Here is a 23,672-nt window from a genome sequence, read left to right as displayed (position 1 = left end):
GTTTTAACATTGTAGTAGGAGTATTTTAATGATGTCACAATGTAGAATGTTTTAACGTTGTAGTAGGAGTATTTTAATGATGTCACAATGTAGAATGTTTTAACATTGTAGTAGGAGTATTTTAATGACGTTCTATCTTATCCTTTGCCCTGTTCAATTGATTGCACCATGATATGGATATTAGCCTCAGGGGGAAAATCCAGGCTCTGAATTGAAAGAGTATTATTTAACAAAAAGTGACTAACAAAAAAAGAGCTGTGTTACACTTACTGCGTTGGTGACCCACTTTAATCAAAATGCAGCACTTCAAAATGTAGCCAGCTGTTTTCTACAAGTTGAAAAAGCTGCTTGTTTAAAAAAATACATGTAATATGATAATTGTTGCAGATGTTTGTGTGTGTATACACACATTTATTTTATTTATTTATTTTATTTATTTTATTTATTTTATTTATTTTATTTATTTTATTTATTTTATTTAACCTTTATTTAACCAGGTAGGCAAATTGAGAACACGTTCTCATTTACAATTGCGACCTGGCCAAGATAAAGCAAAGCAGTTCGACACATACAACAACACATAGTTACACATGGAGTAAAACAAACATATAGTCAATAATACAGTGAAAAAAAAAAATAAGTCTATATACAATGTGAGCAAGTGAGGTGAGATAAGGGAGGTGAAGGCAAACAAATATATGTATAAATAAATAAAAATATAAAAGGCCATGGAGGCGAAGTGAGTACAACACAGCAAGTAAAATAAAAAATAAAAAAACACTGGAATGGTTGGTTTGCAGTGGAAGAAAGTGCAAAGTAGAGACAGAAATAATGGGGTGCAAAGGAGCAAAATAAATTAATAAATAAATACAGTAGGTAAAGAGGTAGTTGTTTGGGCTAAATTGTAGATGGGTTATGTACAGGTGCAGTAATCTATGAGCTGCTCTGACAGCTGGTGCTTAAAGCTAGTGAGGGAGATAGGTGTTTCCAGTTTCAGAGATTTTTGTAGTTCGTTCCAGTCATTGGCAGCAGAGAACTGGAAGGAGAGGCGTCCAAAGGAAGAATTGGTTTTGGGGGTGACTAGAGAGATATACCTGCTGGAGCGCGTGCTACAGGTAGGTGCTGCTATGGTGACCAGCGAGCTGAGATAAGGGGGGACTTTACCTAGCAGGGTCTTGTAGATGACCTGGAACCAGTGGGTTTGGCGACGAGTATGAAGCGAGGGCCAGCCAACGAGAGTGTACAGGTCGCAGTGGTGGGTAGTATATGGGGCTTTGGTGACAAAACGGATGGCACTGTGATAGACTGCATCCAATTTATTGAGTAGGGTTTTGGAGGCTATTTTGTAAATGACATCACCGAAGTCGAGGATTGGTAGGATGGTCAGTTTTACAAGGGTATGTTTGGCAGCATGAGTAAAGGATGCTTTGTTGCGGAATAGGAAGCCAATTCTAGATTTGACTTTGGATTGGAGATGTTTGATGTGAGTCTGGAAGGAGAGTTTACAGTCTAACCAGACACCTAGATATTTGTAGTTGTCCACATATTCTAAGTCAGAGCCGTCCAAAGTAGTGATGTTGGACAGGCGGGCAGGAGCAGGCAGCGATCGGTTGAAGAGCATGCATTTGGTTTTACTTGTATTTAAGAGCAGTTGGAGGCCACGGAAGGAGAGTTGTATGGCATTGAAGCTCGCCTGGAGGGTTGTTAACACAGTGTCAAAAGAAGGGCCAGAAGTATACAGAATAGTGTCGTCTGCGTAGAGGTGGATCAGAGAATCACCAGCAGCAAGAGCGACATCATTGATGTAAACAGAGAAGAGAGTCGGTCCAAGAATTTAACCCTGTGGCACCCCCATAGAGACTGCCAGAGGCCCGGACAACAGACCCTCCGATTTGACACACTGAACTCGATCAGAGAAGTAGTTGGTGAACCAGGCGAGGCAATCATTAGAGAAACCAAGGCTGTCGAGTCTGCCAATGAGGATGTGGTGATTGACAGAGTCAAAAGCCTTGGCCAGGTCAATGAATACGGCTGCACAGTATTGTTTCCTATCTATGGCGGTTACAATATCGTTTATGACCTTGAGCGTGGCTGAGGTGCACCCATGACCAGCTCTGAAACCAGATTGCATAGCGGAGAAGGTGTGGTGGGATTCGAAATGGTCGGTAATCTGTTTGTTGACTTGGCTTTCGAAGACCTTAGAAAGGCAGGGTAGGATAGATATAGGTCTGTAGCAGTTAGGGTCAAGGGTGTCCCCCCCTTTGAAGAGGGGGATAACCGCAGCTGCTTTCCAATCTTTGGGGATCTCAGACGACACGAAAGAGAGGTTGAAGAGGCTAGTAATAGGGGTGGCAACAATTTCAGCAGATAGTTTTAGAAAGAAAGGGTCCAGATTATCTAGCCCGGCTGATTTGTAAGGGTCCAGATTTTGCAGCTCATTTAGAACATCAGCTGACTGTATTTGGGAGAAAGAGAAATGGGGAAGGCTTGGGCGAGTAGCAGAGGGGAGGGCAGTGCTGTTGTCCGGGGTAGGGGTAGCCAGGTGGAAAGCATGGCCAGCCGTAGAAAAATGCTTATTGAAATTCTCAATTATAGTGGATTTGTCGGTGGTGACAGTGTTTCCTATCTTCAGAGCGGTTGGAAGCTGGGAGGAGGTGTTCTTATTCTCCATGGACTTTACGGTGTCCCAGAACTTTTTTGAATTTGTGTTGCAGGAAGCAAATTTCTGCTTGAAAAAGCTAGCCTTGGCTGTTCTAACTGCCTGTGTATACTGGTTTCTGGCTTCCCTGAAAAGTTGCATATCACGGGGGCTGTTCGATGCTAATGCAGAACGCCATAGGATGTTTTTCTGTTGGTTAAGGGCAGTCAGGTCAGGAGAGAACCAAGGGCTATATCTGTTCCTGGTTCTAAATTTCTTGAATGGGGCATGCTTATTCAAGATGGTGAGGAAGGCATTTAAAAAAAATGACCAGGCATCCTCTACTGACGGGATGAGATCAATATCCTTCCAGGATACCCCGGCCAGGTCGATTAGAAAGGCCTGCTCGCTGAAGTGTTTCAGGGAGCGTTTGACAGTGATGAGTGGAGGTCGTTTGACCGCTGACCCATTACGGATGCAGGCAATGAGGCAGTGATCGCTGAGATCTTGGTTGAAAACAGCAGAGGTGTATTTGGAGGGCAAGTTTGTTAGGATGATATCTATGAGGGTACCCGTGTTTACGGAATTGGGGTGGTACCTGGTAGGTTCGTTGATAATTTGTGTGAGATTGAGGGCATCAAGCTTAGATTGTAGGGTGGCAGGGGTGTTGAGCATGTTCAAATTTAGGTCGCCTAGCAGCACGAGCTCTGAAGATAGATGGGGGGCAATCAGTTCACATATAGTGTCCAGAGCACAGCTGGGGGCAGAGGGTGGTCTATAGCAGGCGGCAACGGTGAGAGACTTGTTTTTAGAGAGGTGGATTTTTAAAAGTAGAAGTTCAAATTGTTTGGGAACAGACCTGGATAGTATAACAGAACTCTGCAGGCAGTCTTTGCAGTAGATTGCAACACCGCCCCCTTTGGCCGTTCTATCTTGTCTGAAAATCTTGTAATTGGGGATGAAAATGTCTGAATTTTTGGTGGTCTTTCTAAGCCAGGATTCAGACACGGCTAAAACATCCGGGTTGGCAGAGTGTGCTAAAGCAGTGAACAAAACAAACTTAGGGAGGAGGCTTCTAATGTTAACATGCATGAAGCCAAGGCTATTACGGTTACAGAAGTCATCAAAAGAGAGCGCCTGGGGAATAGGAGTGGAGCCAGGTACTGCAGGGCCTGGATTCACCTCTACATCACCAGAGGAACAGAGGAGGAGTAGGATAAGGGTACGGCTAAAAGCTATGAGAATTGGTCGCCTAGAGCTACTAGAGCAGAGAGTAAAAGGAAGTTTCTGGGGGCGATAAAATAGTTTAAAGGAATAATGTACAGACAAAGGTATGGTAGGATGTGAATACAGTGGAGGTAAACCTAGGTATTGAGTGATGATGAGAGAGATATTGTCTCTAGAAACATCATTGAAACCAGGTGATGTCATCGCATATGTGGGTGGTGGAACTGAGAGGTTGGATATGGTATAGAGAGCAGGGCTAGAATCTCTACAGTGAAATAAGCCAATAAACACTAACCAGAACAGCAATGGACAAGGCATATTTACATTAAGGAGAGGCATGCTAATCGAGTGATCAATAAGGGTCCAGTGAGTAGAGGTTGGTTGGGGTCGTGGCGATCCAGACAGCTGGCCGGGTATATGGCTATCGGTAGCAGCATAGGATGGAGGTCTGTTTGTAGATACCTCGTGCGTTTCCGTCGGTAGGTTAGTGGGGTTCCGTGTAGTGGGGTTCCGTGTGGTAGAGGGGATCAATCCAAATTGGCAAAATAGATATAGTGACCCAAGGAAAAAAAAAAAATAAAAAAAAAATAATAATAATAATAGTTGTCCGCTATACTTGTTCAGATAGCAGCCGATAAGACAGCTAACGATTAGCGGGCCTCAGATGAGCGTTCAGGTAACGTCGGGACGGAGGTGCCAGTTGGATAAATCCCTCGGGCAGATAACGTCGGCAGTCAGTCGCGGCAGTCAGTCGTGAAGGCCCGGTGGGGTTCCGTATCTGCAGCAGCAACAAAAGAAACGGGTCCGGATGGTGATGGAACTCCTCAGCTGGCTAGCTCCAGAATGATTTGAGTTTGCTCCGGGGTCGACGTAAGCCAATAGTCACACGGTTTGCAGCTAGCTAGCTGCGAAATCAAGGTGCAAGTGTCCAGAGCCTGCGGCTGGAATCCGGGGAAACTGAGAGAAAAAAAGTCCCGGAATGCTCCGGTCCGAGTCGCGTTGCACAAAAGTGCCGGTAGATTATCGAGCTAAAGGAATAGCTGATGACCACTAAACGTGGGCAGCTGAAACACCAACGCTAGCCAGCAAACCGGCTAATTTCGGGGCAGCTACAGATTAGCTTCTGGCTAGCTATCGGAGTAGCTTCTGGTTAGCTTTCAGGCTAGCTTCTGAATTAGCCCCTGGCTAGCTTCCACGATGGATTTTCAGATTGAGGTAAATAATACTTTTTGTAATTGGTGAAGCGGGTTGCAGGAAAGCTTTTGCAGGAAAGCTTTTGTAGTTGAGTTCTTGGATAATAAAATAAATAAAAGATATGCGAAGAAAGGTGTAAATATATATATATACAGGACACGACAATACGGAACAGAAAAAGACGTCTGAACTGCTAAGCCACCTTGGACCACCTTGGACATGAATAATAATAAATTGGTCTATGTTAATAAAATTGATTAATCTGACATCACTCCAGTATTTCTTTACAACATTCAAATGCTAATTGTCTTTATTCCACTACTGAAGAAGCATGACTCAAATCACCTCGTATTTCAAACATCCAGCCTGACAAAAGATACATGTTTTATTATTCCATGCCTCATCATTAAGTGAAGTATTGCCAATACATATTAACAAATTGTACATTTGGTTTTTATTTTCATATTTACAATTTATGTAACAGTTAGTAATCATAATTATTTATGCAACCAGCTGAACATTTTTGTGTACAATTATATTGACAATGTTGCCCTGCTTTTAGAATATCAGGATTCATTCTCAGATGTGCTAACCCAAATGCATGACATTGGGGCCTGGGCCCGATCCAACAACATGCCTATCTAGTGAACCCTGAAAAGAGAGAGAGAAGGTGGAAAGTTACTATGGATATTGCAGGAGTTGGTTGCTGATTGTCTCAAGGGTGGGCAGTCAACACGTTTTGCGTTTAGCCAGTGCGTTGCCATGGATCACAATTTATTTTGACTGCACGTTTTCCATATTGGAGACGATTTTTGGGGGGCTCGTTCCAAGGGGACGAGAGTTCTAGAAGCTAGTGATCTTTAGGAAGACGAGAGTTCTAGAAGCTAGTGGGTTTTTGGATTCTATTGAAAGAAAAAGGATTAAAAAAATAATACTATGGTAAATTATTATTTAGAAATATGTGTTTTTTTCTTGTTGTTTATTGTTGACAGCAAGTAGACACCATGTTTATATTGTAGAAGCATTGTAGTTGATTATGTGAAATGGAAGTTTTCTGTTGGGGGTGAGCAAACATGTCCAACAAAAATATAGGATGTATTTGTTGTCTAAAAGGGGAAGGTGTTACAGGCTTTGGCTTGTCCATCTCGTTAGTGGGAAGGTGTTTCAACTGAGCTGGTCCAGATTCTATTTAAGAGTGTCTGGCCCAGTGCTCCAGTTGTATTGATAGATGTGGAGAGTCAACACCTTTAGTTGATCCACCTTTTTGGTTTGCGTCCTGTCTTTAAGTTAGTTGTGGGTTTTTCTTTTGCTTGCCTCTTCTTAGGCAGATTTAGTGGGTCTCATGGTGGGTGTCTTTTAGGTCCCAGTTGTTGTTACTAGTCAACTTTCAATGGACACCGAGCAAAACTGCAACATTATGTTATAATACTTTTATTGGATCAAATGGTTGTTTTATGCAACAGAATAGATGGTTCTTAGAACTATTGTGTCTGTGTTCTACTGAGGATAGGCCTCTGGGAGAAAACATTGACAGGAGATTTACAATGTCTTTTGGGTGATAAAACCTAAAGAGACCGCATTCCAGAGCATGAGTTAATGTTTCTGTTCTATATGGTACCAGGGAGAGACCCTGGTCTCTACACAAAGAGTACTGTTTTTACAGCAGATACTGTCTGCTGTGAACTATAAGTATCTTTCATACAAATCTTAACCTTGTGACCAGTTCGATACGTCTATTGTTGGTCATGTAGGTTGAAAGGGGTGTATCTTGGCTGTAAAAGACCTTTGTACTTTTGTCTCGTGGCTCTCAACGAATCATCGGGGGGTGGTTCTTCGACCAGCCATCATTATCGTAGAGCACTCAATTGATTCACTTTATATGTGTGCGTTGTCTTGACCTGCTCCCTTATTAATAAGTGAATAAAGATTTAGTTTAAGAATAACTCTGACTTGTGTGATAAGTTTGTCTCCATTTGATATGAAAGAAATTAACCACATTTGGGGATGAGGATGTGATTCTTCACTTGGTGACCGCTCCTGACGACCTGGGTAAATGGTGCACCAGGGATCCCTCAAACTTGGGATCTCAGGGAGACCACACTTTGGGAACGGAGCAGATGGACCCACCTTTGATCTGAGAGGCAGTGAGCCGAGTCGATACAAAATCTCAAATCATTTTTTTTTTTTTTAAGAGGTGAGTGAAACACGCAAAGTGTAGTAGTTAGAAAAGCCTCGTAGGCTCTGAGTGTGTGTGAGGGGGCACCTTGGAGGTGTAAACAGGGCCCAGTCAGGAGGCTCTGAGTGTGTATTCCTGTATTTTCCCAGTATGGGAGGAGTTGCTAGATTGATTGAATAAACCTTTTTCCATCAAGTTAGAGTGAACCAAGATGGCTGACTAGCTGTTGATGTTGAAGAAGCGTCCCGTCCACTAGATTATACGTCACAGTGGCAGAATCACCTGAAAGACGCACTTCTCCATCTGCTGACTGGAGTTGGTATCGTAGTTGAGAAAATACTTTCAGACAAATAGCTAAAAAGCGACTGCATCTAAAAACCAACGGCTCCCTTTGAAAACGGGCTATGTGGCATCAGAAACATTTATTATAGTGTAAAAATGTAATACAAAGTGTAGCTAAATAGAATAACTTTGGTCATACCCACTCAGCACGTGATGTCCAAGGACGTTGAATTATGGGCGATATCAGGTCTGTCTGTTGTGGCCGCTATTTCGCCCCAAAATAGTCATCCCAAATTGGGCTGTGTATAACTATGTAAATGTCTCTCGGACAAGGTGACTTTTATCAATATACACTCTAAAAAGTAAAGGTTCCTGGAATATCCTTTAGGGGTTCTTCAAATTGAAACTGTGGGGGAACCCCTAAAAGTTATTTGAAGAACCTTTTGTGGGAACCCCTATAAGTTCTTTGAAGAACCCCTTATCATGGTTCCTCAAATAACCTTTTGGGGTTAATTTTTTAACTCCCTGTCCAGCCTCCCTCCATTATAAAAACATATTTTAATAACAATATTGATTTAAATAATTCATTGTTCATTTAGTGGCACCACAAATGTGAATTAATATTTACCAAACAATTTACCAAACAATTTACCAAACAAAACACATTACAAAATTGCTAATACTAATAATAAATAATACATTTAATAATAAATAATACATTTACTTTGTATAGTGCTTTTCATGAAATTTAAAAATATATAAATAATGATGTACAATAAAAACAACATACATTAAAAATGAATCATAGGTAAACTAACAATATTGTAGACTTGATGCTAAATACAGATTTTTCAGCTTTAGTGTGTATATCGTATCCACTTAGTTATGTTAGGAAGTTTGCCATCTTTATGACCGGCCCTGGTAACTTCACCCCAACTTCTCTTATCCCCAGAACACAGTAACTTAACAACATAAGTGTTTATCTGACATTTAAGGGAAAATAAAAAAATACAGCCGTAGCAGAGCCCCAAGTCCCATGGGGACGTCCTCGAGGGCGTGGATGTTCTCCCCCATCAAAGGCCAGCGGGATTTCACTCTCATGGTGAAATGGATTTCCGCCGATGTGCAGTAAAGGAGTGAAGAGCGGTGAAATCTGTGTCAACAAAAGTAAGAAAAGATTAATACACATACAATTAACAAAGAACATAACAAATGTTCAGCTGTAGTTTTATATCAGCATGCACACCTATGTTTATGAAGAAACAGATGATTGGTGCATAGGCATACCTTGTCACGGACATAAAGGCCACTCGGGTCCTCATTGAAGAGGTAGGGCAAGAGCAGAATCACTGCTGTGCTCTCGAGTCCTAGTAAAGTAAAGCAACGATATTACTACACTTGCTAATTTTATTACAAAATACATTAGAGAAAGGGAAGGAATAATAGCAAATACCTCTTCTGTATTGTCCTTCAGGGACTGTCAAAATAGCAGGATGATGTCCTCACCCCTGCCTCGCCTCTCTACCTCTGATAGTCCTTGAATTATATTTTTGTCTTTATCCATTCCATGGACTTGATTCGTTTCCGAGAAGATCTGAAAAGATCCGCTTTTCATCCAAAACTCCAAATGCTGCCCCCTACCCTAGAGAAGTTAAGCTCGAGATCTTGGGTCTCGACCCCGCCCTGTGCAACTGGGTCCTGGACTTTCTGACCGGCTGCCCCCAGGTGGCGAAGGTAGGAAACAATATCGTCACCCCGTTGATCCTCAACACTGGGGTCCCACAAGGGTGCGTTCTGAGCCCTCTCCTGTACTCCCTGTTCACCCATGACTGTGTGGCCATGCACGCCTCCAACTCAATCATCAAATTGGCAGACAACGCTACAGTGGTCGGCTTGATTACCAACAACGACGAGACGACCCACAGGGAAGAGGTGAGGGCACTCAGAGTGTGGTGTCAGGAAAATAACCTCTCACTCAACATCAACAAAACAAAAGGAGATGATCGGTTATAATGACCTGGTGGTTATAATGACCTGGTGGTTATAATGACCTGGTGGTTATAATGACCTGGTGTTAATAATGACCTGGTGGTTATAATGACCTGGTGGGTGTGGTTATAATGACCTGGTGGTTATAATGACCTGGTCTTAATAATGACCTGGTGGTAATAATGACCTGGTGGTTATAATGACCTGGTGGTAATAATGACCTGGTGGTAATAATGACCTGGTGGTTATAATGACATGGTGGTAATAATGACCTGGTGGGTGTGGTTATAATGACCTGGTGGTTATAATGACCTGGTGGTTATAATTGTTACGCACGCCTCTATAAAGAGGGAACGCAACTCCCTGCTGCAACTCAACTCTCCGTGAAGCGAAAGAGGTATGAACATGAGCAATTGATAATGTGGAAAAAAGCTGACACTTGTACATTATCAATTGCAATTTGTTCAAAGGAATAAGAAATTGCTTTAATGATGTGCACAAGTGACTAGATGATTTGGAATTTGTACAAGTAGTATCAAGAATTACACTTTTGATCTAAGAAATGCACCAAAGTCACTGAGAAAACTGTAATCACTTTCCCAGTGGAATACAACCTAACAGACAAGAAGCCATTCTTTACAAAACAGTATGAATACAAACAATGGCAGGGCTGATTTGTGATGAAGAGGGTATGGGCCATTAACAAAGCCATCACCTACAGAGAGATGAACCTGGAGAAGAGTCCCCTAAGCAAGCTGGTCATTGTGCTCTGTTCACAAACATAAACACACCCCACAGAGCCCCTGGACAACAGCACAATTAGACCCAACCAAATCATGAGAAAACAAAAAGATAATTACTTGACACATTGGAAAGAATTAACCAAAAAACTGAGAAAACTAGAATGCTATTTGGCCCTAAACAGAGAGTACACAGTGGCAGAATACCTGACCACTGTGACTGACCCAAACTTAAGGAAAGCTTTGACTATGTACAGACTCAGTGAGCATAAATGTCAAATGTGTGATTTCATGAACTGGTACATACAAGAAAACCAGGTTTTAAAGTTCTGTTCAATAGCCATCCCATCATTACAAAACATTTGAAAGGCTAAGTCTATCATCTCCTGAGAAGTGGTAACTATTCACATTAACATTTCAAAGAGGTTTGGTGCCCCCTGGTGGCTGAACCCGAGATCAATGAGAGATCTTGTCAGAAACAATGACAGAGTCCCACTTCTCAGCTATCTTTATTTACATCAAACTAAACTAACTGCTATCTTGAAATGTTGAAAAAGTGTTTTTAAATAATCCAGGCTGATCCCTCACCTTGATCACCTCTGGAGTTGAGGTTAACAGCCGAGGTAATTTTTATGATGAAAATGAAAAAAAAAAAAATGAATAATATAAATAAAATGAAGATGCAGCTGTCTTTGAAATGATCAAACTGAACACACTGCTATCTTGAAATGTTGAAAAAGTGTTTTTAAATAAATAAAAGATGTATATTTTGTCAGGCTGAATGTTTGAATATATGAGGTGATTTGAGTCATGCTTCTTCAGTAGTGGAATAAAGACAATTAGCATTTGAATGTTGTCAAGAAATACTGGAGTGATGTCAGATTGTTAATGAAATTGATTAGTACAATTTATTATACTGCTTTCATGTGTGTATATACACAAACATCTGCAACAATTATCATATTACATGTATTTTTTTAAACAAGCAGCTTTTTCAACTTGTAGAAAACAGCTGGCTACATTTTGAAGTGCTGCATTTTGATTAAAGTGGGTCACCAACGCAGTAAGTGTAACACAGCTCTTTTTTTGTTAGTCACTTTTTGTTAAATAATACTCTTTCAATTCAGAGCCTGGATTTTCCCCTGAGGCTAATATCCATATCATGCTGCAATCAATTGAACAGGGCAAACGATAAGGATAAGGTAGTACATCATTAAAATACTCCTTCTACAATGTTAAAACATTCTACATTGTGACATCATTAAAATACTCCTTCTACAATGTTAAAACATTCTACATTGTGACATTATTTCATTGATATCATGAAACAACTCATTCATGTATGTATTTTCTGATGTTTGATCAGACACCTTTTATCAGAGTATCTCTTGTCACATTGATCACAGCGGAGAGGTTTCTCTCCTGTGTGTGTTCTCTGGTGTGAAGTCAGCTGGCCAGATGTAGGAAAACTCTTCTCACAATGATTACAACTATAAGATTTCTCTCCTGTGTGTGTTCTCTGGTGTCGAATCAGATGGCTTGATGTAGTAAAACTCATCCCACATTGATCACAGATATAAGGTTTCTCTCCTGTGTGTGTTCTCTGGTGTAAAGTCAGCTGGCTAGATGAAGTAAAACTCATCCCACATTGATCACAGATATAAGGCTTCTCTCCTGTGTGTATTCTCTGGTGTATAGTCAGATGACCAGATGTAGTAAAACTCTTCCCACATTGACCACAGCTGTAAGGTTTCTCTCCTGTGTGTATTCTCTGGTGTAATGTCAGCTGGCCAGATCGACCAAAACTCTTCCCACATTGACCACAGCTATACGGTTTCTCTCCTGTGTGTATTCTCTGGTGTAGAGTCAGATGGCCAGATGTAGTAAAACTCTTCCCACATTGACCACAGCTGTAAGGTTTCTCTCCTGTGTGTGTTCTCTGGTGTGATATCAGGCTGGTTGACTGAGTAAAACTCTTCCCACATTGACCACAGCTATAAGGTGTCTCTCCTGTGTGTGTTCTCTGGTGTAGAGTCAGATTGCTAGATGTAGTAAAACTCTTCCCACATTGACCACAACTATAAGGTGTCTCTCCTGTGTGTGTTCTCTGGTGTATAGTCAGAGTGCTAGATGCACCAAAACTCTTCCCACATTGATCACAGCTATAAGATTTCTCTCCTGTGTGTGTTCTCTGATGCACTGTCAGATCCCTAGATTGACAAAAACTCTTCCCACATTGACCACAGCTATAAGGTTTCTCTCCTGTGTGTGTTCTCTGGTGTAATGTCAGAGAGCCAGATGTAGTAAAACTCTTCCCACATTGACCACAGCTATAAGGTTTCTCTCCTGTGTGTGTTCTCTGGTGTGATATCAGGCTGGTTGACTGAGTAAAACTCTTCCCACATTGACCACAGCTGTAAGGCTTCTCTCCTGTGTGTATTCTCTGGTGCACTGTCAGCTGTCCAGATTGACTAAAACTCTTCCCACATTGATCACAGCTATAAGGTTTCTCTCCTGTGTGTATTGTCTGGTGTTGAATCAGATGGCAAGATTGATCAAAACTCTTCCCACATTGAACACAGCTAAATGGTTTATCTCCTGTGTGTGTTCTCTGATGAATTTTAATGCCTGATGAGGTGAATCTCTTCCCACAGTCAGAGCAGCAATGAGATTTCTTCCCTGTGGGTCTCTGCTGGTGTTTCTGGAGGAGTTCTGATGTGGAGAGACTCTTCTCTGCCTCGTCAGCATCATGAGGTTGTTGAGGATTCCCAGAGGATCCACGATAGTCCCGTCTCTCTCCTGTGTGAACAACAAAGTCAAATGGTTCAAGGCCCACAACAGTGGAAATTCACTGTAAAAGGTGATGCCAACAGCGTAGCCATGATGTTGTACAACAACTGACGTCTGTAATGAATGTAATGATTTGACATTTGTCTTAAAATGAGCAACAATAATCATATTTTGTATTGTTTTCACATTAGTAGTAACATCGATGATTGAGCCAGATGACTTTTGGTCTCCAATATGGGCCCCTTTCTGTGTTTAATAAAATTGCGGCACGAGGGCGAAGCACATACAATCAAATTGTAGAAACACCTCCCTGCTAATGAGGAAACCACTAGTTATGGATGTAGTATATCTGGTAATGAGGAAACCGATAGTTATGGATGTAGCATATCTGGTAATGAGGAAACCACTAGTTATGGATGTAGTATATCTGGTAATGAGGAAACCACTAGTTATGGATGTAGTATATCTGGTTGTAGAAACTCCTTCCCGCTAGTGAGGATAATAGTTATAGCAAAGATTTTAGTTTTTCACAAAGTATTCTGAATGTGAATGGGTGAAAACTCAGGGGAGTAGCCTCCATTTCCAGGTTGCTTATGAGTGCATTTCACACTACTTTGGATTATAATTGTAAGGCTCGTTTGAATGTCCTGCTTAATATAATGTTTGTGTGATCATCGCAAATCAACCGCTTTGTACTTAAAAAACCCTTCAACCAGTAAAATGTTCTTTGTCTTTTCCATCAGCCTGACAATGAGGGTTTGTACACTGTTTGCCAAATTGTCCCATAACTTCACCTAACAACAAATATACCTGTAATGAACGAAGAAGCACTTTGGTTGTTGTTGCATGACATACATAGTGTACTGTAGGACCCATAACAACAACATAGACCTACTGTAGGACCCATAACGTCACCTAACAACAACATAGACCTACTGTAGGACCCATAACAATAACATAGACCTACTGTAGGACCCATAACAACAACATAGACCTACTGTAGGACTCATAACTTCACCTAACAATAACATAGACCTACTGTAGGAGCCATAACTTCACCTAACAACAACATAGACCTACTGTAGGAGCCATAACTTCACCTAACAACAACATAGACCTACTGTAGGACCCATAACAACAACATAGACCTACTGTAGGACCCATAACATTACCTAACAATAACATATACCTACTGTAGGACCCATAACATTACCTAACAATAACATATACCTACTGTAGGACCCATAACATTACCTAACAATAACATAGACCTACTGTAGGAGCCATAACTTCACCTAACAATAACATAGACCTACTGTAGGACCCATAACTTCACCTAACAACAAATATAGGAAAATAGCTCTGTGTGTTGTACAATAGCCTATCCATCAAGGAACAGTTCTCTACACATTATGAGCTAAGTATCTCTGTTTCCAAACAGACTAACGAGACCCAACTGTAAATCAAGCAGACAATAACATTATAAACATCAATTTGTTAGGGATGTTGGATCCAACGTGGAGCACGGCATAACTGTCTTTACCAGAGTAATGAATGAAGAAGCACTTTGGTTGTTGTTGCATGTCGTGATGTTTGTCATGTGACTGGCATTCAGAAAATGATTTCCTGGATCAGCTGATGATAGTTTAGTAACTAAACAGCTACAGTATTAAGAATTATGTGTAATTATTGAAGAAACACATTAATGACAGTATCCATTTGGGTGTTGTCAATAAAGTTAAGGTGACTAGGTTAGAACCATTTTATTTTTTTTATTTTTTTATTTCACCTTTATTTAACCAGGTAGGCCAGTTGAGAACAAGTTCTCATTTGCAACTGCGACCTGGCCAAGATAAAGCATAGCAGTGTGAACAGACAACAACACAGAGTTACACATGGAGTAAACAATAAACAAGTCAATAACATGGTAGAAAAAAGAGAATCTATATACAATGTGTGCAGAAGGCATGAGGTAGGCAATAAATCGAATAATTACTGGTGTGCAAAAGAGCAGAAAAGTAAATAAATAAAAGCAGTATGGGGGTGAGGTAGGTAAATTGGGTGGGTAGTTTACAGATGGACTATGTACAGCTGCAGCGATCGGTTAGCTGCTCGGATAGCAGATTTTTAAAGTTGTTGAGGGAGATAAAAGTCTCCAACTTCAGAGATTTTTGCAATTCGTTCCAGTCGCAGGCAGCAGAGAACTGGAAGGAAAGGCGTCCAAATTAGGTTTTGGCTTTAGGGATGATCAGTGAGATACACCTGCTGGAGCGCGTGCTACGGGTGGGTGTAGCCATCGTGACCAGTGAACTGAGATAAGGCGGCACTTTACCTAGCATAGCCTTGTAGATGACCTGGAGCCAGTGGGTCTGACGACGAACATGTAGCGAGGGCCAGCCGACTAGGGCATACAGGTCGCAGTGGTGGGTCGTATAAGGTGCTTTAGTAACAAAACGGATGGCACTGTGATAAACTGCATCCAGTTTGCTGAGTAGAGTATTGGAAGCTATTTTGTAGATGACATCGCCGAAGTCGAGGATCGGTAGGATAGTCAGTTTTACTAGGGTAAGTTTGGCGGCGTGAGTGAAGGAGGCTTTGTTCCGGAATAGAAAGCCGACTCTAGATTTGAATTTGGATTGGAGATGTTTGATATGAGTCTGGAAGGAGAGTTTGCAGTCTAGCCAGACACCTAGGTACTTTAAGCAAACTCTGAAATTATTTAGGATTTCTGTGCCCATGAAAACTGTTTTCCCAGCGTAACATAAGGAGGCACTAAATGTTACATAGTTAGAGTGCATTTCAGAGATCTGAATACAAAAAACTGTCCTAACAGGACAATAATCTGTAATGCGTTATCATTCTAAATGTCCTGAATAAAGGAACAGTTCTCTGTGGTTTATCTTGGACTTATTTTTCTACTGTATTATTGATGTTTGATTATTGTATGTTTGTTACACTCCATGTGTAACTCTGTGTTGTCTGTGTCACACTGCTTTGCTTTATCTTGGCCAGGTCGCAATTGTAAATGAGAACTTGTTCTCAACTTGCCTACCTGGTTAAATAAAGGTGAAATAAATAAATAAAATAGATCAGCAACGGTGGCTTGCAAACAGTGGATAGTAAGTAGCCCACCTTTGGAATAACTATGTATAGTTATAACTGTAGTATCCTGTATAACTGTAGTATCCTGTATAACTGTAGTATCCTGTATAACTGTAGTATCCTGTATAACTATGTATAGTTATAACTGTAGTATCCTGTATAACTGTAGTATCCTGTATAACTATGTATAGTTATAACTGTAGTATCCTGTATAACTGTAGTATCCTGTATAACTGTAGTATCCTGTATAACTGTGTATAGTTATAACTGTAGTATCCTGTATAACTATGTATAGTTATAACTGTAGTATTCTGTATAACTGTAGTATCCTGTATAACTGTAGTATCCTGTATAACTGTAGTATCCTGTATAACTATGTATAGTTATAACTGTAGTATCCTGTAAACCTATGTATAGTTATAACTGTAGTATTCTGTATAACTGTAGTATCCTGTATAACTGTAGTATCCTGTATAACTGTAGTATCCTGTATAACTGTGTATAGTTATAACTGTAGTATCCTGTATAACTGTAGTATCCTGTATAACTGTAGTATCCTATATAACTATGTATAGTTATAACTGTAGTATCCTGTATAACTGTAGTATCCTGTATAACTGTAGTATCCTGTATAACTATGTATAGTTATAACTGTAGTATCCTGTATAACTATGTATAGTTATAACTGTAGTATCCTGTATAACTATGTATAGTTATAACTGTAGTATCCTGTATAACTGTAGTATCCTGTATAACTGTGTATAGTTATAACTGTAGTATCCTGTATAACTGTAGTATCCTGTATAACTGTAGTATCCTGTATAACTATGTATAGTTATAACTGTAGTATCCAGTATAACTATGTATAGTTATAACTGTAGTATCCTGTATAACTATGTATAGTTATAACTGTAGTATCCTGTATAACTATGTATAGTTATAACTGTAGTATCCTGTATAACTATGTATAGTTATAACTGTAGTATCCTGTATAACTGAAGTATCCTGTATAACTGTAGTATCCTGTATAACTATCTATAGTTATAACTGTAGTATCCAGTATAGTCTGGGAGGAGGTGAAACCACTCAGGCTTATTTGATGTGATCTAATGTTTTGATCATCTAGTTTTCCTTACACGCATTCAGTCACCAAAGGGGGTTCGGTCATTCCTTTGTTTATATACTGTCTCATTGACAAAAATATTTTGGATTATTTGTTTACATCATTCCTTTGTCTCGACCCAGTAAACAGTAAACGTGCTGAGGTTCTACTGTTGCCAAGGAGACACATTTTATTATTTATTTACAGTTTGGAGGGTTGGGGGTCTGACATCCAGGATACACATTTTATTATTTATTTACAGTTTGGAGGGTTGGGGGTCTGACATCCAGGCGACACATTTTAGTTCTAATGGTGCCGTTCTGTTATTCTTTTCAGCTTCTTTTTCCAAGCATCTTACATTACTCTGAGACTAGTTATCCTGGGATCTTACATTACTCTGAGACTAGTTATCCTGGGATCTTACATTACTCAGAGACTAGTTATCCTGGGATCGTACATTACTCTGAGACTAGTTATCCTGGGGAATAGTTTCAATACATTTGCAAAAAACCTAAACCTGTTTTTGCTTTGGCATTATGGGGTATTGTGATGTCATTATGGGGTATTGTGATGTCATTATGGGGTATTGTGAAACATTTTAGAATAAAGGGATGCACCGATATGACATTTTTGGCCAATACCGATATCCAATATTTTCCTTACCCCAAAAAACGATACCGATAACCGATATTAAAATTTTTAGAGGCCTTTTAAGCATTCTAGTACAGCATTCTAATAGTTAACACACACACGGACGCAGCGGTCTAAGCCACTGCATCTCAGTGCAAGAGGTGTCACAACAATCCCTGGTTCGAATCCAGGCTGTATCACATCCGGCCGTCATTGGGATCCCACAGTAGTTGTCTATTATTGGTGTAGAGAGGACGACAAAGGAGAGGGAACCCACAGATAGATAGGAAGATAGAAATTATCATTATTACTAGAAAATATTCATTTAAAATCCAGGAATTTTACAACTTTAGCTCTCTAGGTCAAGCCAGTAGGATACAGTAGGTTGTATCTCTCTAGGTCATGCCAGTAGGTTACAGTAGGTTGTATCTCTCCAGGTCATGCCAGTAGGCTACAGTAGGTTGTATCCAAGTGGTTGTATCTCTCTAGGTCATGCCAGTAGGCTACAGTAGGTTGTAACTCTCTAGGTCATGCCAGTAGGTTACAGTAGGTTGTATCTCTCTAGGTCATGCCAGTAGGCTACAGTAGGTTGTATCTCTCTAGGTCATGCCAGTAGGCTACAGTAGATGTATCTCTCTAGGTCATGCCAGTAGGCTACAGTAGGTTGTATCTCTCTAGGTCATGCTAGTAGGTTACAGTAGGTTGTATCTCTCTAGGTCATGCCAGTAGGCTACAGTAGGTTGCATCTCTCCAGGTCATGCCAGTAGGCTACAGTAGGTTGCATCCAAGTGGTTGTATCTCTCTAGGTCATGCCAGTAGGCTACAGTAGGTTGTATCTCTCTAGGTCATGCCAGTAGGCTACAGTAGATGTATCTCTCTAGGTCATGCCAGTAGGCTACAGTAGGTTGTATCCAAGTGGTTGTATCTCTCTAGGTCATGCCAGTAGGCTACAGTAGGTTGTAACTCTCCAGGTCATGCCAGTAGGTTACAGTAGGTTGTAACTCTCTAGGTCATGCCAGAAGGTTACAGTAGGTTGTATCTCTCTAGGTCATGCCAGTAGGCTACAGTAGGTTGTATCTCTCTAGGTCATGCCAGTAGGCTACAGTAGATGTATCTCTCTAGGTCATGCCCGTAGGCTACAGTAGGTTGTATCTCTCTAGGTCATGCTAGTAGGTTACAGTAGGTTGTATCTCTCTAGGTCATGCCAGTAGGCTACAGTAGGTTGCATCTCTCCAGGTCATGCCAGTAGGCTACAGTAGGTTGTATCCAAGTGGTTGTATCTCTCTAGGTCATGCCAGTAGGCTACAGTAGGTTGTATCTCTCTAGGTCATGCCAGTAGGCTACAGTAGATGTATCTCTCTAGGTCATGCCAGTAGGCTACAGTAGGTTGTATCTCTCTAGGTCATGCTAGTAGGCTACAGTAGATGTATCTCTCTAGGTCATGCCAGTAGGCTACAGTAAGTTGTATCTCTCTAGGTCATGCCAGTAGACTACAGTAGGTTGTAACTCTCTAGGTCATGCCAGTAGGTTACAGTAGGTTGTAACTCTCTAGGTCATGCCAGTAGGTTACAGTAGGTTGTATCTCTCTAGGTCATGCCAGTAGGTTACAGTAGATTGTAACTCTCTAGGTCATGCCAGTAGGTTACAGTAGGTTGTAACTCTCTAGGTCATGCCAGTAGGTTACAGTAGGTTGTAACTCTCTAGGTCATGCCAGTAGGTTGTATCTCTCTAGGTCATGCCAGTAGGCTACAGTAGGTTGTAACTCTCTAGGTCATGCCAGTAGGTTGTAACTCTCTAGGTCATGCCAGTAGGTTGTATCTCTCTAGGTCATGCCAGTAGGTTACAGTAGGTTGTATCTCTCTAGGTCATGCCAGTAGGCTTCAGTAGGTTGTAACTCTCTAGGTCATGCCAGTAGGTTACAGTAGGTTGTATCTCTCTAGGTTATGCCAGTAGGTTACACTAGGTTGTAACTCTCTAGGTCATGCCAATAGGTTACAGTAGGTTGTATCTCTCTAGGTCATGCCAGTAGGTTACAGTAGATTGTAACTCTCTAGGTCATGCCAGTAGGCTACTGTAGGTTGTATCTCTCTAGGTCATGCCAGTAGGTTACAGTAGGTTGTATCTCTCTAGGTCATGCCAGTAGGTTACACTAGGTTGTATCTCTCTAGGTCATGCCAGTAGGTTACAGTAGGTTGTAACTCTCTAGGTCATGCCAGTAGGTTACAGTAGGTTGTATCTCTCTAGGTCATGCCAGTAGGCTACAGTAGGTTGTAACTCTCTAGGTCATGCCAGTAGGCTACAGTTGGTTGTATCTCTCTAGGTCATGCCAGTAGGCTACAGTAGGTTGTAACTCTCTAGGTCATGCCAGTAGGCTACAGTAGGTTGTATCTCTCTAGGTCATGCCAGTAGGCTACAGTAGGTTGTATCTCTCTAGGTCATGCCAGTAGGCTACAGTTGGTTGTATCCAAGTGGAAACAATTATCAACCCAATGTGGAAAGTGTCGAATTTGGTCAACAACAAAATTAATGGCTTATTTGCTACGTGAAGTTTACTTGATCTAACAGAAGTTTCGTAATGATTAAGTTGTTATGTGGACACGTGACATACCGACAACTTTGATAAAAACATTATAGGAGTTGTCTCCAGATCGCTATGCATATTAATGCTAATAGCTTAGCATCTCTCTCCATTGAATACAGGCGGTGCATATTCATGCTAGTAGCGTAGCATCTCTCTCCATTGAATACAGGCGGTGCATATTCATGCTAGTAGCTTAGCATCTCTCTCCATTGAATACAGGCAGTTGACGTCAACAACCCTCATAGAATATAAACAATAGATTACAATAATAAGATGTATCCACCAATCCAAAGAAAGGATAGGCGGGAGCTAGACAACCCGCAGTGAAGCTTTGTGGACAACAACTCCCCTTGTCAGGGCGGAGAGACATCTTGTCAGTATATCCATTATCTTTGGTGTAGCCAACCCAACTCTCACATGGCACTATTGGGGGGCACGGTGTGTAGTAAAACATCACTACATGAAAATCACAACATGCCGTGCCCCCCAGTCTACGGTCAGCAGAAAGACCCTTCTCAAATATATATGTTAAGTCACTTTTTGGAAACGGAACTGAGAAAACAAGGGGTAGCTTGTTCTCTACGTCGTCTGATTCTAGACATATCAGTCATCATCCTGGGCCCTCCGTTGAAGAGGTATTGACGAGCCAACTCTGAATATCCAAAGTTAAAAACGAATTTAAGGTGGTACTTACTGGTGTTAATCAGATCTCCTATCTCCTCCTCTTCATCTTTCAATGTGACAGTTATCTCCCCTTCATTCTTCACTCCAAAAACTGCATCCTCCTCTTTCTCTTCCTCCTCTTCTTTCATTGTAACATCCTCCTCCTCTTTCACTCTGAATGCGTCTTCCTCTTCTTTCACTGAAACGTCTTTCTCTTCTTCTTTCACTGTAACAGCCTCACCCTCTACTTCTATTTTTACTGTGATATCCTCTTCTTCCTTCTCCTCTTTCACGACAATGTTCAGCCCCAGAGCTTCTTTCTCCGTCCAGCAGACCCCCTCTTCTTTAACGAGAGGGGAGATGTTTAGTGAGCTCATGTTCAGGGATGTTAGCTAGCTATCATTAGCGACTAGGCTAGTGCTAATTTAACCAGCCAGCTACTATAGCTGACTAATACAAAATAACGTAATATTAAATTATATAGGTTAACAACTAGATACGACCTAAGTGTGTCGAAAACACAGTAGCTAATATACACCTAAAGCGTATAAATAGCTTGAATCTTTCGGCTATGTTGGCTAGCAAGCTACCGAGGTGGTTGACGAGCTGTTTATGAAGAACCGTCCACTAGATTATACGTCACGCTGGCAGCGTCGCCTGAAAGACGCACATCGCCGTCTGCTGACTGGAGGGGAAACGCAGTTGAGGATCATATTTTATTTTCAGACAAAGATTATTTTAAATGGATTTAATTAAATAATACTATTATATTGAGACATACAAAGACAGGAATGTGTTGATTGATTAGTGCGAATAAAAATTGTTTACCACAGCATATTTAAGGCAGTTTCATTAAGTTATATTACATCTAAATTAGCAGCTAGCTACTGTAGGTCTATACTGCTCCTACATGGTGTAACAATACATCATATAGATGTATATAATGAACAGACTAGGTCTATACTGCTCCTACATGGTGTAACAATACATCATGTAGATGTATATAATGAACAGACTAGGTCTATACTGCTCCAACATGGTGCAACAATACATCATGTAGATGTATATAATGAACAGACTAAGTCTATACTGCTCCTACATGGTGTAACAATACATCATGTAAATTTACACTACCATTCAAAAGTTTGGGGTCACTTAGAAATGTCCTTGTCTTTTAAAGAAAATCAAAATGTTTCTTTTATTTACCTGTTTTTGCTTTGTCATTATGGGGTATTGTGATGTCATTATGGGCCAATGTGATGTCTTATGGGGTATTGTGATGTCATTATTGGGTATTTTGTAGATTAATGAGGGAAAAATGATTGAATCAATTTTAGAATAAGGCTGTAATGTAACAAAATGTGGAATAAGTGAAGGGGTCTGAATGCTTTCCGAATCCATTGTATATATAGGGGCAGTACTTAGTGACATCACTTCATGAAACAGGAGGTACAAATATATAACATAGTTTCACAGTATCAACATTCAATGTGTAAAAATATATGACCAAGCTGGAAGAGGAAACGCCAGCCCAGCCACAATCCTAGAGGTTCACTGATGATCAACCTCCTCCTTCACATCTGACTCCTGATGATCAACCTCCTCCTTCACATCTGACTCCTGATGATCAACCTCCTCCTTCACATCTGACTCCTGATGATCAACCTCCTCCTTCACATCTGACTCCTGATGATCAACCTCCTCCTTCACATCTGACTCCTGATGATCAACCTCCTCCTTCACATCTGACTCCTGATGATCAACCTCCTCCTTCACATCTGACTCCTGATGATCAACCTCCTCCTTCACATCTGACTCCTGATGATCAACCTCCTCCTTCACATCTGACTCCTGATGATCAACCTCCTCCTTCACATCTGACTCCTGATGATCAACCTCCTCCTTCACATCTGACTCCAGTGATCAATCCAGAGCGTCTTCTTTTTTGGGGAATCCCGATGGACGACGTCATCCAATAGGACGTCATCACCACAACCGCCCACAAATTAATTGTCATTGAGGTTATTAATGAAAAGACCATTAGCAATATGTCCTGTCTGGTAACTTGTCTCGTTCAAAGGATTTACATTGGCAGGTGCACAGGGAGAAACACCATTAAAAAAACTCAGTTGATCTTAAACTGCGGAAACACTTTTGTAAGTCTTTAACTGCATCAAAGTCTGTGGCCTGAGGGCCTCCCGGGTGGCGCAGTGGTCTAGCTGTGCCACCAGAGTCTCTGGGTTCGCGCCCAGGCTCTGTCGTAGCCGGCCGCGACCGGGAGGTCCGTGGGGCGACGCACAATTGGCATAGCGTCGTCCGGGTTAGGGAGGGTTTGGCCGGTAGGGATATCCTTGTCTCATCGCGCTCCAGCGACTCCTGTGGCGGGCCGGGCGCAGTGCGAGCTAACCGAGGGGGCCAGGTGCACAGTGTTTCCTCCGACACATTGGTGCGGCTGGCTTCCGGGTTGGAGGCGCGCTGTGTTAAGGAGCAGTGCGGCTTGGTTGGGTTGTGCTTCGGAGGACGCATGGCTTTCGACCTTCGTCTCTCCCGAGCCCGTA

At 41.3% G+C, this 23,672-nt stretch overlaps 3 protein-coding genes across 4 annotated transcripts in view; 1 reads left to right on the top strand and 2 right to left on the bottom strand.

Annotated features, from left to right (window-relative positions):
• LOC139548220 (zinc finger protein 850-like) overlaps nucleotides 1-23,672 on the top strand; it is a 132,805-nt gene that overhangs the window by 39,133 nt on the left and 70,000 nt on the right. The window lies entirely within an intron of this gene.
• Nucleotides 1-23,672, bottom strand: part of LOC139548169 (zinc finger protein 135-like) — a 263,034-nt gene that overhangs the window by 227,977 nt on the left and 11,385 nt on the right. The gene's annotated exons all lie outside the window — the stretch shown is intronic.
• Nucleotides 9,960-21,811, bottom strand: LOC139547973 (zinc finger protein 271-like). The gene is made up of 2 exons (XM_071357228.1): nucleotides 21,146-21,811; nucleotides 9,960-13,045 (listed from the first exon to the last, which is right to left on the bottom strand). Exons 1-2 carry the CDS (start codon nucleotides 21,489-21,491, stop codon nucleotides 11,583-11,585), a joined length of 1,809 nt encoding a protein of 602 aa, XP_071213329.1. The 5' UTR covers nucleotides 21,492-21,811; the 3' UTR covers nucleotides 9,960-11,582.

The sequence above is a fragment of the Salvelinus alpinus genome, chromosome 2 (genome assembly GCF_045679555.1).
Source record: "Salvelinus alpinus chromosome 2, SLU_Salpinus.1, whole genome shotgun sequence".
NCBI classification, from domain to species: domain Eukaryota; kingdom Metazoa; phylum Chordata; class Actinopteri; order Salmoniformes; family Salmonidae; genus Salvelinus; species Salvelinus alpinus.
Note: the sequence above shows the minus strand (reverse complement) of the source record. Positions and strands in the feature narration are given on the sequence as shown.

Excerpts from the sequence above, each read along its gene's own strand:
- LOC139547973 (XM_071357228.1), bottom strand. The coding sequence starts at position 21,491 with ATGAGCTCACTAAACATCTCCCCTCTCGTTAAAGAAGAGGGGGTCTGC. Across the intron at positions 13,046-21,145 it reads AGGAGATCTGATTAACACCA|GAGAGAGACGGGACTATCGT; the intron begins GTAAGTACCACC and ends TTGTTCACACAG.